The sequence below is a fragment of the Thamnophis sirtalis genome, unplaced genomic scaffold (genome assembly GCF_051295495.1).
Source record: "Thamnophis sirtalis isolate CommonGarterSnake01/CBP01778 unplaced genomic scaffold, rThaSir2_p1.2 scaffold_1, whole genome shotgun sequence".
NCBI classification, from domain to species: Eukaryota; Metazoa; Chordata; class Lepidosauria; order Squamata; family Natricidae; genus Thamnophis; species Thamnophis sirtalis.
The window spans coordinates 153745363-153758448 of record NW_028261381.1 but is presented as its reverse complement, the minus strand read 5'-3'; the positions used below and the strand labels follow the sequence as shown (position 1 = coordinate 153758448).

Sequence of the window (13086 nt, the reverse complement as noted above, 5' to 3'; positions counted from 1 at the left end):
TTAGATGTCTACTTGGATGTAAGTCATGTGAAACTGAGCTCAAGTCCGGTAAATGTGTATTGAATTTTTTTGTTGGCAAAAACCACAAAATTAAATGAATGGGATGCAAATGAAGGGTGTTTTGTTAATAATTTTAATACATAATTATACAAGTTATGACAAATATTTGCAAAATGTACAAAAATATTCAAAAATACAAATAGCATTAGCAGAGAAAAACATACCGGTAACTGGGACAATTTATATATGCTTGTTTTAATTCTTACATATTTACTGTTTAATTCTTATTTACTATGAAGAAGTAATATGTTTTTTCTACTTGTTTCAAGATCACCCCATGGTTTGGACCTCCAGAAGCTGCAATTCTCACCATTAACCTTCCTTAGTTGGAATTCAACAACTGGAAGTTGCCCATAGTTTTAAGTGATGGTTTTTATGGGGTGGTGTGCTTCAGTCTAATATAGGGACATAGAGCCCTCTATGTACTGACTTTAAAAAAAACTGGGTATATGGCTGCATTCTACCAAAACAACGTTTACATGTTTCAAAAAGACAAATAGTATATTGTAAATAGTTCGTTAATAATAGTACTGCTGAGTTGAAAGGGTGGTATAATATACGGGAGGACATCTGCATTAATTACAGTACCACGAAGCGAACCGGTAAGGTGCAAAGATTGCAAAAGGATCTTACAAACCCGATCTGCAATAATAAACAAGAGGAGGAGGAGGAGGAGGAAATGGCGAGGCGGGAGGTGCAGCTTCCCGATTTCTCGGCGGGCATGCGCTTAATTTGCGCATGCGCTCTTAGATGACAACAAAGGACGGTGGGGGTTTGGAGCGGGAGCATCGCTTCTTTCTCTTCTTCGTTACCTGATGGCTGCTGCGTTGTTGGTGACGCTGTACGAGTACTCCCCGCTCTTCTACATCGCCTTGGTGTTCGTCTGCTTCTTGGTGACCAGCGGTCTCATCATGGGCTGGTAAATCGTGGGGAGGCAGTAGATGGTGATGGTTTGCGCCGGCGGTTTCTGGAGTCGAACCGCGAAGATTGGCTGAGTCTTGATGGGGGAGAGAGAGAGTGTGGAGTATAGCAAAAGCACTTCACAGTGCTTTTCCAGCCCTCTCTAAGCGGTTTACAGAATCAGCATATCAAGGTCTTCACAATCTGGGTCTTCATGCAGAAAGTATGCAGAAAACGGGTACCCTCCGTTTGCAATAGACAAGGAATTCCCACTGTCAGATTCTCCATAGGATGTGTGTTGGTAGGATGAAGTGTGTTTTTTATAATTTTAATATAAAAGTATATTATGTACCTATAAAGTATATTATATACTTATATATAATAAGTCCAGCGCATCTGGGTTGGGAATGATTCCTGGGGGGGGAGGGGGTTAATGTAGCCCACACTGTTGAAAGCATCACCACTCTTAAAGGCTTGTAAAGGAAAGCAGTATTAGGAACTTCATGAGTTAGGGGAGAGAGCCCATTTAACATGGAGAGGAATTGAGCAAGATAATCGGAAAGATCTGACAGGAGTGATGCTAAGCGGAGTTGAAAAATGGCCCTGCTTGTATATTTTTAATGGGAGAAGGCAAATAACAGTGGTTTCCAGGTTAAAAAAAAGGTGCAAGGAAAGGTTAATAGATTGACAGGATAATTTAAAGCAAATGCAACAGAATTTGGAGGGTGTCAGCTTTGAAGAAGTTATTCCTTTAATAGTCAAACCTGGGCATTAATACAAATCTTTGTTTATTTCATTATGCTTTAAGATGCACTGAAGAATAGGTTACGCTCTGTTCTTTCAGGTCTCTTGATTCTATGACTACAAACATTTTGTGCTTCTTAGGTTTGGATGGGATGTTCCTGTGATTCTGAGGAATTCAGAAGAAACTGAATCAGTTGTGAAAGTGTCTCAGAAACAGATGCGGCAAGTGAAAAACCCATTCAGTTTAGAAATAAAAAACTCAGAAACCGCTTCAGCTTCAAGTCAGTATATTGTATATAATATTTCTTGACATTTTCTGTTTTCTCTTATCCCCTCCATTTTTATTTCTATTTACAAAAAGTGGATGAAGTGCATCACTTCTGTTATTATCCCTCTTTAAGCAACCAGCATGCAAAAGGAAATAGAAAAAACATTTTTAAAGAAAATTCTGTCCCTTATAGGTTTTGATTTGCACTATAAACCTAACTGAAACCACTGTTTGTGGGGGGGGGGGACGAAAACACTCTTTATCTGTGGGATAATGGTTCTCTGTCCTTGTGGATGTGGGAGCTGAAGCACTATAAGCTCATTACAGAGAATCACCAGAAAGTATGCAGCTGCTTCATTGGTTAACTTTACATGACAAGAATTAGGTCATCGTATTAACAGCACAATTTGGAACTGACAGTTTTAATCTGAATATATTTATAACTATATGGCCTCAAAAAGATAATGGGTCAGTTTCAGAAGGTTTTAGATTTTCACTGCTTGAAGAAAATCTGTTGAGCATGGAAGTTTGAAAGACGGACTAGGTGACCATTAGATTCATTATACAGTATAGTAGCATGGTATGAAGATAATATTTGGTTTCCATTGTTGAGTTTTGAGTAGCACAATTCTTTGTTATACATCTGTACCATTGTTTTCATTTTCCTCAAGATGGCATTACCCTGGTGTCTAATTGCCTGGAAGACTGTCTCCTTTCGTGCTATTGGGGCTGCAGCGTGCAGAAGGTCCATGATGCTTTGCAAAAACATGCCTACAGCTTTCGAATAAAAACTCCCCAGTCTTTTGAGGATGCAATGGGTCATGAGTATCTCTACTGTCAACAGTATTGGTATCCTTTAGTGAAGCTTGTGTATTTTCAATTTTGCCCAAGTATACAGGGGAAAGTTTTCCCTTGTAAATATAACGTACTAGTAAGTATCGGCTTCATTATGGTTGCAAAGAAAACATAGAAAAATAAGGAGGGGGCAATATCTCATGCCCTTGACCAGTCATTAATGTCTTTGTGCCGATTTTGATTTCAATTATGCTTAAACTGCAAACATTTCATGCATTTTAAAAGTTAACTTCATTTATTTTGAGGCAAAATTTCTGCATTTTTTTTTAATTATGCTAATCCAGAAAAGTTATGTAGCACATGCTGCCTTCTAAGTGATTAATTTATTTCTGCCTTCGCAAAGTGAAATCCAGTAGTGCTTGTAAGACTGGGCATGCTTTGAAAACAGTTTGGAAGAATTACATTGGAATTTAGATGATCATAGCTTTGTTTTGTTTCGCTTTGTTTTCTGACTTGTATGCAAGCTGGAAAAATGACACAATTATCATGATAGTCCCATTAAATTACTTCATTAAAATACAGGTATATATCCTCAATTACCACAATTGGGACTGGCAGCTCCATTGCTAAGTGAGTCATCATGTGATTATTGCCTCATTTCCCTGCAGTCATTAAACAAATTATCTGTGGTTGTTAAGTGAGATTTCATGTGACTGCAACTTGCAATTTTACTGCCGGCTTCTTAACTGATTTCTCTCTGTAGGAAGCCAGCTTTGAAGTGTGTAAATAATGATGACATGATAGTAGGAATGCTGTGACAATCGTAAATGTAAAGACAATTATTTTTACAGTGCCACTGTAACTTTGAATGTTCACAAAACGGGACAGTCAGTAAGCAGTATGGCCATGTCTTTTTTTAAGGCTCACGTGGAAGTGTCTGCTTTTACAAATAACAGAGTGGTACTGTGCTTATGTAGCTTCAAACATTCTTCTTCCAAATCATTTTCAAAGTGTGCTTAACTCTATTAAGTCTACCACTAGACAAGTTGGTAGAATGAATTATATGTACATACTGGACAGGTAAATATTTCAGAATAATTTGAAAGATTAATAATGAAAGGGTAATCCTTTTATTTGAACTGAAAGTTACTTATGAATGCTGCATGTTGTTTGTAGGAGTTAGTAATGCTTTTAAAACTGAACAAACCAAAGGTTCAATCCTAATTTCTGTGCACCTGAATAATTAACAGGTAAGTTATTCTTTTGTGTCAGGTGAAAACAGTTGAGATTGTAGAATAGTGGTTGTTATGTAGTTTGAACTTCCTCTGTAAATTTGATAGCATGATTAGCATAATAGTCTTTATTTGTGACAATAAAGACTGTTCCTTGACACAACAAAGTATAAAGAAGACAGAAGAAGAGGAAAAGCATAGTCAATTACCAGAAGAGGCAGACACCAATGATTTTGGTCTAGTGCCTAGATCTCGGTACCCACTAGTGGTACTGTTAACCCTTGCTGATGAAGACAACAGAGAAATCTATGACATTGTACGTAATCTCAATTTTTTTAAAACAGGGAGGAATTTGTATTGTCGTAGGTAAAGGTTCCCCCACATATGTGTGCTAGTCATTTCTGGCTCTAGGGGTGGTGCTCATCTCTGTTTCTAAGCCGAAGAGCCAGCATTGTCCAAAGGCGTCTCCATCTAGGCTAGGGATTTGAACCACTGAACTGCCAACCTTCTGATCGACAAGCTCAGCATCTTAACCACTGAGTCATCACATCCCTTATGCATGTATTGTCCTATACATGTATTAAAAAATTACCATTGAATAGAATTGACTAAGATGTTTGAGCTTTTTCATTTCTATTAGAGAACTTTCAGTTTTAAAATGAATTTCTTCATGATTAAAACCATAACTGCCAGTAACTCCTGAAATTGAAAGAAGTGCAGTTATTGAAAATTAGAAAGTTCTCAACCTGTGATCCAGGAACCACTAATGGTCCTTGGAAATGGTATAGATGATTATTGATGTGGACAGTAGAAAGAATTTGAGTGGACTTAATGAAATTTTTGTCATTTTATTTTATTAAAATGTATTTTTTGTAACTTATGGTCTATATGTTGTCATCATTTTTAATAGTAATTCCTCTATATGAAAGAGGGATCTGGGAGTACTGACTAGATATCTGCAACTTGCTACTTCCCAAATATGTTCGAATTTCAACTCCCATAATTCCCCAACTAGTATAGCTGAAACAGAACTTTAGAAATAATTCCAAACATAGTTCTTGAGCTCATCATATCTGATAGATTTATAAATTATACCTGTTTTAGATATAAAAATTACAAAAAAAACCTCACTATTCTTACTGCTTATAGGAAATCTTAATATTTCTGCAAGCTTTTAACTTGCATAATCAACTAATGAAGCCAAACTAATTTTCTTAGGTGATCTTGAAATAAAATATCACATGACAGAAATCACTATCAGTGGGAGCAGTAGTTCACTATTATCTTGTTTGAAAACTAAATATTATTTTCATAATAAATAATTGAAATAAAGGTAACACGATGATTGCCTTTTTGTTAAGGTATAGCCAATCTGAATTCAAAATAACTTCAAACTATTTCACAGCTAATGAAAGCATTTATATAAAAACAGTAATTAACATGACCACGTAAATCAGTTAAATCATAGGGCATTAATAGGCAAGTATCATAGTCAAAGTAGGTGTTTGATTCACAGCTCTGAAATGATTGGAAAGATAGAATAAACATAGTAATTTTGTGCATAGCACAGGCTTCAACATATATATGTGGGTTTGAAAGTGACTCAAGATTAACAGGTGCATTTTTAATATGTAAAGTGTAAGATACTAAGCAAAACTGTTGGAGATTCAACTTAAAATGAATTATCAATTCATATCACCTGTTAACATTTTTAGCTATGCTGTGGTCTAGTTGGGGTTTGCTTCAACTGAAAGGGGCAGTGTGCTGAAATAAATGTTTCCATCTTTGTTAAAGATTTCAATGGTATCGATAATACATATTCCAGATGCCAGTTACAGGCTTTCCTGCCGAATACTGTATCAGTATCTCCTTTTGGCCCAAGGTCAATTTCATGATCTAAAGGTAAGCTTTCTGATTCATTTTCTAGATCAGGATTTTATTTTATTTTTGCCAAAGGTTGCTTTCTTCAAAGAGACAAAAAAATTGAAATCCCGGAATTCAGAAGCAGAGCAAGACAAGGATTCCCACAGATAAATAGACCCTTTATAAGCCTCCATTGAAACCACTGTATTGCAGAGAAAAAAATGAGATATCCAGGGATTTTGAACAAACGACCATAAAACCAGAAAAAAGGACTGTGTTCTTTAAACCAGCAAGTCTTGTTTGATTACACACATCTGGAACTGATTTTTTAATTGGTGCAGAAGTCTTGTGTAGTGATGCGTTAAGTAAGAGCAAAGCTTTTTTATACATCAGCAAATCTATAATCTTTGGTAATTGAAGGCTATAATTGTCTAGATTCCCTGGAGCAAGTTTTTCCAGTCTGCCTCTCTAAATTTCCCCTGTGCGTTCTTCATTAGGTTTGTTGACAAACATTCTGGCTCATTTCATACATTAGGTTACATTAAACTATGGCTTACATCATTATTGTTGAAATCCCAGATCAAAATAAGCCAAAACCAAATATGCCGTATTACAGTTTTTCTCCTATGCCTATTGCTGCTCTCCAACAACTAATTATTTTTATATTATTTTTGTAGATCTCAGTCAGTGTATCTGACAGTAAAAACTTTATCTATTTCCCCCCCCCCCCTCTAGGCTCCTCTTTCAATGGGATTAGAAAGTAAAGTTAAAACACAGTTAGGGAAGTGTCTCTTGATTTTCTTTACACGTTTATCTGAATACCAGGAATCAATGCACTTTTTCTCATGTTTCTGACAACATGGTGAAAAAGGGCAGTCTTCTTTCTTTTCCACTCACTTTCTAACTTTCACTGCTTTCCAATTCCTAGTTTTCTACTGTTATGCAACATGCCAATGTAATATGTGAAATGTCTTTTTCATTGTATTACTTTTCATTCTCTCCCTTCTCTGAGGCTCCCCGATTGCTGATCATAAAACTGCCATTGTAGTATTTGGTCTCTAAATTCTATTTACAGAAAAGAGGGGCCACAGGGAGCGTCAGGTATCCAGACTTTGGCCCAAAATTAAAATCATATCCATTTTGTTCTTAAAGTAGTATTCCTCAATGTCAGCAAATTTCAACTCTGGAACTTCCAGGCATCTAAAACGTGTTTAAACACTATCCTAAAGTGACATATGGGAATCTAGAAAATACACTGACACCTTCCTTGGTGTTCGCCAAGCTTCCAATATTTAGATTTTCAGAAGAAACAGATGTCAGCATAATGTTATTTCCAAGAAATGACATTATGTCTGAAATAGACCCCATTTGGTTTATTAGAAAATAAAAATAAGTCTTCTGTTTTGTATAGAAATGTATCCTTTTCCCAGAAAGGGGACAAAGGTAACTGAGTATCAGGGAATATTCTGTTAAATTTCCCTTTTTTAACCGCTTACCTGCCAATGCATTTAATTTGGCAAGGGGCAAGGCTTCCCTTAGAAGCCATTTTATAGGAGTGGCCCCAAAATGTACTAAAGTTCAGCATATATCTGACAGTCCATAAAGTTGAAGATTCCTAACATGTCCTAACCAAAGGAAGGAGATATTTGTGAATGCTGGTTTCTTTCTTCTAATTTTTCCCATCTTCTCTCCATCAGCAACTGTTCATGTCTGCCAGCAACAACGCATCCTCTCTAAGTGGCTCTTTCTCCAATGAAGGGACTGAAGACCACGTCCTGCTTGAAAAGGCTGGCCTGGTGGAGACCCAATCAGAAGTATTGGAGGAAAGCAGCAAGGACTGCATTGTCTGCCAAAACCGAGCGGTCAATTGGGTGCTTCTTCCTTGCCGACACACCTGCCTATGTGATGAGTGCGTGAAGTATTTCCAACAGTGCCCCATGTGCCGACAGTTTGTGAGGGAGTCATTTCCATTATGCAGCTAGAGAAAGTGGATCCTTGCCAAAGAGGATCCTGTGTATTGTACTTATCAGGGACTCTGTGGCAAAGAATTGATAAACCTTTCAGCTGATGGTTTTGCAACAGTATCTTTGATCTCACATTGCCTTCTACTTGAATTATGTTTGGTGCCTCGAAAAACTATGAAGCAGCGTTTTCATTTTCCTTAACCAGGCACTCAGAAGCAGCACTGTGAAGGCCAATGACATAAGATCCTCAATTCAGTCTTCAGGAATGGGACAAAGGGGGAAGAACTTTAGGCCACAGAAGCAATGCACTGAACAATGAAGGACATATTTACAGGGAAAAAAACTTTTTAAGTATTTCCAGAACATATTTTAGTTGTATTCCAACAATCACAGAGCATATGGAGAACAAATATTCTCATATGTAAGAGAAGTTGGCAATCTTTATTTATTTATAAAGGTATTAGAGTAAATATCACATACTGTAGCTCGGCTTTCAGCCATTAGCAAAGTTGCACTTTTTAAGCTATAGTAGTGAGTGGGGAAAAGAAATGCATAACAATTGTCTACATAGGTTCAGATGTCTTTTGGATATTCTAGCCATTGTCAGTTTCATGATCTTGAAATGATGCAGGCCGAAAGTCCTGGAGTCCTGACATATCTGAGATTGCCAAGTTGGGGGTGGCTGGTATATTCAGTTTTCTTGGGCTTGCAGGATCTAAGCATTTACATTCATTTGCAGATGCAAGTGTGGCACTGGGTGTGAATTGTCACTCCCAGCAAAAGGCTGTCTACATGATGCATATTCAAGCAAATAGTCATTGAACCGTAAATTAGTTTCCACTTGTCTTGTTCTTGAACACTAAAAATTCATTTGCTTCAGGCAATTTTGGACATGACATGACATGACATTAGTGATGTCATGAAAAGCTGATGTGGTCCAAACTCAATGTAATGTAAATGAGTCTGCTGACAAGGAATAGTTCATTTGAAGATTGTTATGCCTTCGAGTGGAAGTGTTTTGTGTAGACCTTGCCTCCTGTCCAAGATGTCACTTCTTGTCAGCATTTGGACACTTCAGTCTTTATTTATCCAAACACAATTTTAGCCCCTGTAGCAATTGTATGGTTTCGTTGAAATGAGACGATGTCTGCATTCATGCATACATCATGCATAGCCATAATTTCATTGTTTGTTTTTCGTTGACAATCTAGCCAATTCTGGTTTATTAAAACAAAACATGGGTTACAATATTTTGTTTTAATGTGTGAATATAAACTATGACTACGATTCCTACTTCAGTTAGAATTATAACCAGCTTTGTTATTCTTTAGGGTCATGTTAGTAACACAGAATTTGAATTTGAATTTGAATTTGAATTTACTTTATTTGCATGCCGCTCTTTTCCCTGAAAGGGACTCAGGGCGGCTCACAATTCAAGGGAGGGGAAAAACAAACAAAGTTACAAAATATAAAGACCATACACAGTTAAAAAACACAACAATCATACCATTCGAAGTGGGGCTGCAAGTCTTTAGCCCCAGGCCTGTCGGAACAGCCAGGTTTTAAGGGCTATGTGGAAGGCCTGGAGGGTGGTGAGGGTATGAATCTCCACGGGGAGTTCGTTCCACAGGGTTGGAGCAGCCACAGAGAAGGCCCTCCTCCGGGTAGTCGCCAGTCGACACTGGGCGGCTGATGGAATTCGGAGGAGGCCTAGTCTATGGGATCTTATTGGTCTAGTGGAGGTAATTGGCGAAGACGAAGAAGACGAAGCCCTGTTAAATGAGATAAGCTTGGCAGCCAATACATTTTACAAACAAATAAATAAACATACACACATTAATTTCTCTGCATTCAGAGTACCAAGAGTGAATCCAGCCATTGTGGATTCACACAGCTTGGCATGATATAGCAAACTATCAAGTTATTGCTTATTCGATAAGCAGTAGCTTAATATAATGGCAGCAATCACTTCAGGTGCCGGATGTTACCACCATCTTAAATTATGGCACAGCCCACCTACCCCCATCCCCGTACATTATGGTTGAAGTACTTTACAACCATGGAATCTTATAAGATTCTTGTTATCTCAGTCAGAAGAATTTGTGAGAATATTGTATTCTCGCCTAAAATTTCAAAATATACCAATTTGAAAAAAATGGTTTTTATATGTTTTTTTTAAATTTTCAAAACAGACACAACACAAAGAAAAATGTTGGGATACCTCTGCTGATCTGTTGCTCAGCACAATGGGATTACCTCTTTCAACCCATTCCAAAGTCTCAGCAAAAATAATTTATTATGAATTTTTAATATTTACTAAGCATTGTATACACACACACACCGTGTGTGTGTGTAAGTGTAAACATAAAATAGAATGAAGAAGGGTGAATAAGGGAGTGGGCGGGGGGTAGAAAGAAAAGAGGAAGTTGCCAATTCTTTAGCTTGTACGCCAAATCTGAAATAAATATGAGTAAAAAACCAGACTTTCTACTGTAAATGTATCAGCTGGTTCCTTTAATATGCAAAGTACATTGTTCTCTTTATTATGTAATGATCGCTCTTGTACATAAGATTCAAAAGGATAATTTCAATCACAAAGCCAGTAACTGACCAGACATTTAGCCACTGCACACCTGTACAATTACTCTGAATGGCTTACAGTAGTTTGATATCAAGCATAAGGAATCTGTTTTGTTTTTCTACTAGAAATCCTGGAACTCTGTGTAATATCATCGGACAGGAAGAGACTTCCATTTCTGGAAGAGGGAACCTTGAAGTATATGCTCAGTCAGAAATTTATTTCCTTATAAAAGACGAGAAAACCTTTCTGTGATTATTTCAAAACCGTTAGAATTTTCTGGTGTGTATATCATAGAGAAACGTATCAATAGATGCCAATATTCTTGTGCCTGCCAGCCACACAGACAATATTGAATTGACTGGACCAATAATCAGAAGTGGTAGAAGGCAGTTTCTAATCTTAGTAATCTTAATTAAGATGTTTGTCAGTGTGGACACTTTTGGGGGAAGGGATCAGCCCCAGGTACTATTCCAGATCAGTAGATCTGAGGGAGATGCTAGGAGAAGACTGCAAAGAGAGGACCTATTGCATAGAATATTGGTCCTATCTTAGTGGAAATAGCCTTTTGATCTGAACAGTTCTGTTCTTCATTTAGTTCACATAACAGGCTTTGGGAGAAACACTTAGGATAGCAAAAATGCATTGTCTCTTGCCTATGTTTTACCTAACGTTTGAGACATTCTGACTTCATACTATTAGACATTTAATTAAATGTCTAAATTTGAATCATAAATCATATTATGATTTTTAAAATATTGCTGTATACCTACCACCCATAGTCAATTCTTATGAGACGTGTGGCCATATAAACATAAATACAAAATTTAATATCTGGATTCACACAACATGCTAAGCCATAAAAACTACACCAGGTTAATATTTACCAATCTATAAAACATATCCATTGTGCCGCTTTAATTCTAAAATAAGTATGATTTTAGCTCTCTTTGATCATTATGGGCCTCAGGTGGTGGGCAGCATACAAGACAAATAAATAAATAAATAAGATTCCATTTGTGGCTTCAGAAACACCCCAGGATCATACCTATCATTTTCAGTGATCAAATAGATTACTTAAACTCAGTTGCAGGGGTTTCTGAGGAAGGGACTAAGACTTCTAGAGGGACTTCTGAGGTAAATGTTGCTATCTGTCACCTAAAAGGCCTCATTTTAAAGAATGAATGAAAACTAGGACCATTGCCACCTCTTTGACTGGCTAGCAAGCTGGAAAGCTAAGCTGCCTGCAAGTTAGAAAAACTTGCTCACCTCTTATTTTCCCCAGGAATTTCAGTCCCCCACCACCACTGCAACAACAAAGCTATTAAGTAAGTCGGACTAAGAGCAGTTGGTCTCTTATCCACACAGTAAGTTTCCATGGCTGAGGCTGGAATGGCACCCGGGTCTCCTTAGCCCATTGCATCAGGATTCTTATTATCATCCATGGCAAAATATAAAATACCATATGCTTATGCATACTTTCTTGACAAATACAATAAAATACAATACAATAGCAGAGTTGGAAGGGACCTTGGAGGTCTTCTAATCCAACCCCCTGCCTAGGCAGGAAACCCTATACCGTTTCAGACAAATGGCTATCCAACATCTTCTTAAAGACTTCCAGTGTTGGGGTATTCACAACTTCTGGAGGCAAGCTGTTCCACTGATCAGGAAATTTCTCCTCAGTTCTAAGTTGCTTCTCTCCTTGATTAGTTTCCACCCATTGCTTCTTGTTCTACCCTCATGTGCCTTGGAAAATAGTTTGACTCCCTCTTCTTTGTGGCAACCCCTGAGGTATTGGAACACTGCTATCATGTCTCCCCTAGTCCTTCTTTCTATTAAACTAGACATACTGAAGATGAATATAAGTGTCCTAGGATAATGTTGCAGGATCCAATCTGGGTTGGTCACCGGGACCCGAGATTTTGTCTTCTGAGATTTCAGACTCCAGCTGGAGCTCATCCTTGGGGAACTCCTCTGTGAGGGTGAGGATGGGCTCCAGCATGAGTCTGAAAGCTTGGAAGACAAAGCCGCTGGTCCCAGTGACTCACCCAGATTGGATCCTGCAATACTTCCTTGAGCCTAGATATCAATGTTCACTCTCTGATATGCTCCAGAAGTAGCAAAAGGCAAAGAAGTTTGAAAAACAAAATTAACTAATGGCAAAGGATGGATCATTTGCAGATTGTTAATTGTATCTATTGCCTTGTTTATGGGCAGAAGTTCCATTGTTCATTCCATCTCCAGGGCCTACAGCTGATCAATCCACGTAAACAGTCGTCCCCCACCCCCCATCAGTGATGCCACCAGCTGATTTGTCATCTCTCACCTCCATCATCTGTTGTTTTGTCAGCCTCTCAGGGCTGTCAGAGTCTTGATTAAGAAAATCTGAGGCTCCTTGAAATGTGATACCAGAGACAGAGCTGTAACTCCTAACAGATGGCTTCTGTTCTGTTGGCGGGATGTATTTCATGTTTGCTTAATTAGTCGCATGTCATATTGAAAGCTGAAACGTGTTTGCATGCCAGGCACAAGCACAGAAGAGAAAGACTGGCCTCCACCTTTATGTATAGCCGCCTTCAGCTGGATGCCCTCCAGAGATACTTTGTAGAATCAAAGCAGTGGAATGAACTTTAGAGGTTATCTCATCCAATGTCCTACTCAGCGCAGGATCCACTAGAA

The 13086-nt window shown here is 37.9% G+C and overlaps 1 protein-coding gene across 3 annotated transcripts; it reads left to right on the top strand.

The window, feature by feature from the left end:
* The first annotated feature begins 802 nt into the window (after window positions 1–802).
* Window positions 803–9074, top strand: CGRRF1 (cell growth regulator with ring finger domain 1). 3 transcript variants are annotated; one of them, XM_014054772.2, is made up of 6 exons: window positions 803–979; window positions 1846–1985; window positions 2644–2821; window positions 4168–4315; window positions 5794–5901; window positions 7560–9074. In XM_014054772.2, the coding sequence occupies exons 1-6, from the start codon at window positions 876–878 to the stop codon at window positions 7842–7844; spliced, it is 963 nt and encodes a 320-aa protein (XP_013910247.2). In that variant the 5' UTR covers window positions 803–875; the 3' UTR covers window positions 7845–9074. The 3 variants fall into 3 exon arrangements, with proteins under 3 accessions (XP_013910247.2, XP_013910248.2, XP_013910251.2); XM_014054773.2 differs by having other exon boundaries at window positions 838–1253; XM_014054776.2 differs by having other exon boundaries at window positions 838–1261.
* The last annotated feature ends 4012 nt before the right edge of the window (window positions 9075–13086 follow it).